Genomic DNA, 1,654 nt, shown 5'->3' with positions numbered 1-1,654 from the left:
ATTTTGCTTTTACTTACAGACAGAAAATTAATTAGAACTCAAAATATATTAGAATATGATAACGAAACCATCAAAGAAGAAAGCAACGTCTCTAACCAACCAACTACTGATGAGAAATCAACATTACATGTAACTACTATCAAAAAGCTGAAACTAAAGTTTGATCAAATACAGTCCATTGATGACTCAATGCGTGGATTGTTTGAAAATTTCTGTTATATAGAAGAACTCGTTCTTACTACTAAGTATGATTGTCCTCTTTCATTAATGGGAATTCCTTCAACAATCCGTAAACTTGTAGTAAATTGCAACCACAGTAAGATTGATGACGAAGATATAACCAAGTTTCTTACTAATACTGGGACTGTTTTAAAATCATTGGAGCTTAATGGAGGTTTCCCTCATATATTTGGATCTTTCTTACAATATCTGCCACAAAGTCTTGAATGTGTACAGATATTTGGGGCACAAAATTTTGGTGTTTTGGAGTTAACCTTTAATAACTCATTAAAAACACTCCGATACGATGCTGAAGTAGTGTTCACAAGGACAGATGATTCCTTTAGACGCTATTTTCCAAATACTAGATTGATGATAAATAGTACAACACCTCTAATGACAGAAGTGCAACCAGAACAATTATTAGCAAAAGCAGATGAGCAAAGCATTAGAAATTGGAAATTATATTCAGAACTTCCTCTTGACCTTTTAAATGCACCATTCACCCATAAAGGTGAAGAAATTACTGTTTGCTTTCAACCTATTGATGGGAAAAGTAAGGTATTACTAAAGGTTTCTGATAAGAAATGGATCTACACCTCAAACAACAGCATTCCATCCTCAGAAACAAGTATTCAAAGTTCAAAAGAAAACAAAGAAGAGAAGAAAGGAAGTGCATCTTCTGATACTTCCAATGGCATGGATTTATCAATGAATACGCAACAAGAAACAGTAAGCAACAAAACCAAAAAGCAGAATTTACTGAAAAAATATGAAGGATACAAAGGAAAATTATCAGAACTGCACACTCATCTAATGGGAATGGGAAATGCACATTTTTGGATTGAGTTTGTAATGAAAAAGATGATTCCTGAACTAGTAGCGTCCAATCCAAAAGTACCAAAGAAAATTGATCCTACAGAATGCAACAATATTGATGATCTAAACTTGGAATCTATCTGGACTCTCCATAATTCAATACCAACAACAGATGTTGTTTATGGAGTTGAAGAACTCTTTATAGCCTTCCAATTAAATGACCCCAGATCAAAGGAAGAAAAGGAAGCACATTTGAGCAGTATAATAGGAGGAGAAGATCCACACCATTACATAGTATACAATGTAAGAGAAGGCAAAAATGTAGATATATATGGATACACAAACTCACAAATAATTAACAATTTAGACAACAATCCATTACTCAAAGCCAAATTAATTAAATCCTTTGAAATGAAATATCCGGGAGATTATAATGGGATGTTCTCTCCAAACTTTTACCCACAAAGATTCAGTATGAAGGACTGTATCTATTTCATGTACCCAAAAGTTATTTCTGCCTTACTCTTACACACTATTTTCAATTATTGTGAAGAGGGAGTTTCCTATGTCGAATACAGTGTAAGCTGAAAGATTAAAACAGAAAAGTGTATCAACA

The 1,654-nt window shown here is 33.2% G+C and overlaps 1 protein-coding gene across 1 annotated transcript; it reads left to right on the top strand.

Moving 5' to 3' along the window:
• NAEGRDRAFT_60100 (uncharacterized protein) lies at positions 1-1,626 on the top strand (the record flags this gene model as incomplete). Its single annotated transcript, XM_002668029.1, has 1 exon — positions 1-1,626. The coding sequence occupies exon 1, from the start codon at positions 190-192 to the stop codon at positions 1,624-1,626; it is 1,437 nt and encodes a 478-aa protein (XP_002668075.1). The 5' UTR covers positions 1-189.
• Between the last annotated feature and the right edge of the window lie 28 nt (positions 1,627-1,654).

The sequence above is a fragment of the Naegleria gruberi genome (genome assembly GCF_000004985.1).
Source record: "Naegleria gruberi genomic scaffold NAEGRscaffold_847, whole genome shotgun sequence".
NCBI lineage: Eukaryota > Heterolobosea > Eutetramitea > Acrasida > Naegleriidae > Naegleria > Naegleria gruberi.
The sequence above is the reverse complement of the archived record's forward strand: the minus strand, read 5'-3'. Positions and strand labels throughout refer to the sequence as shown.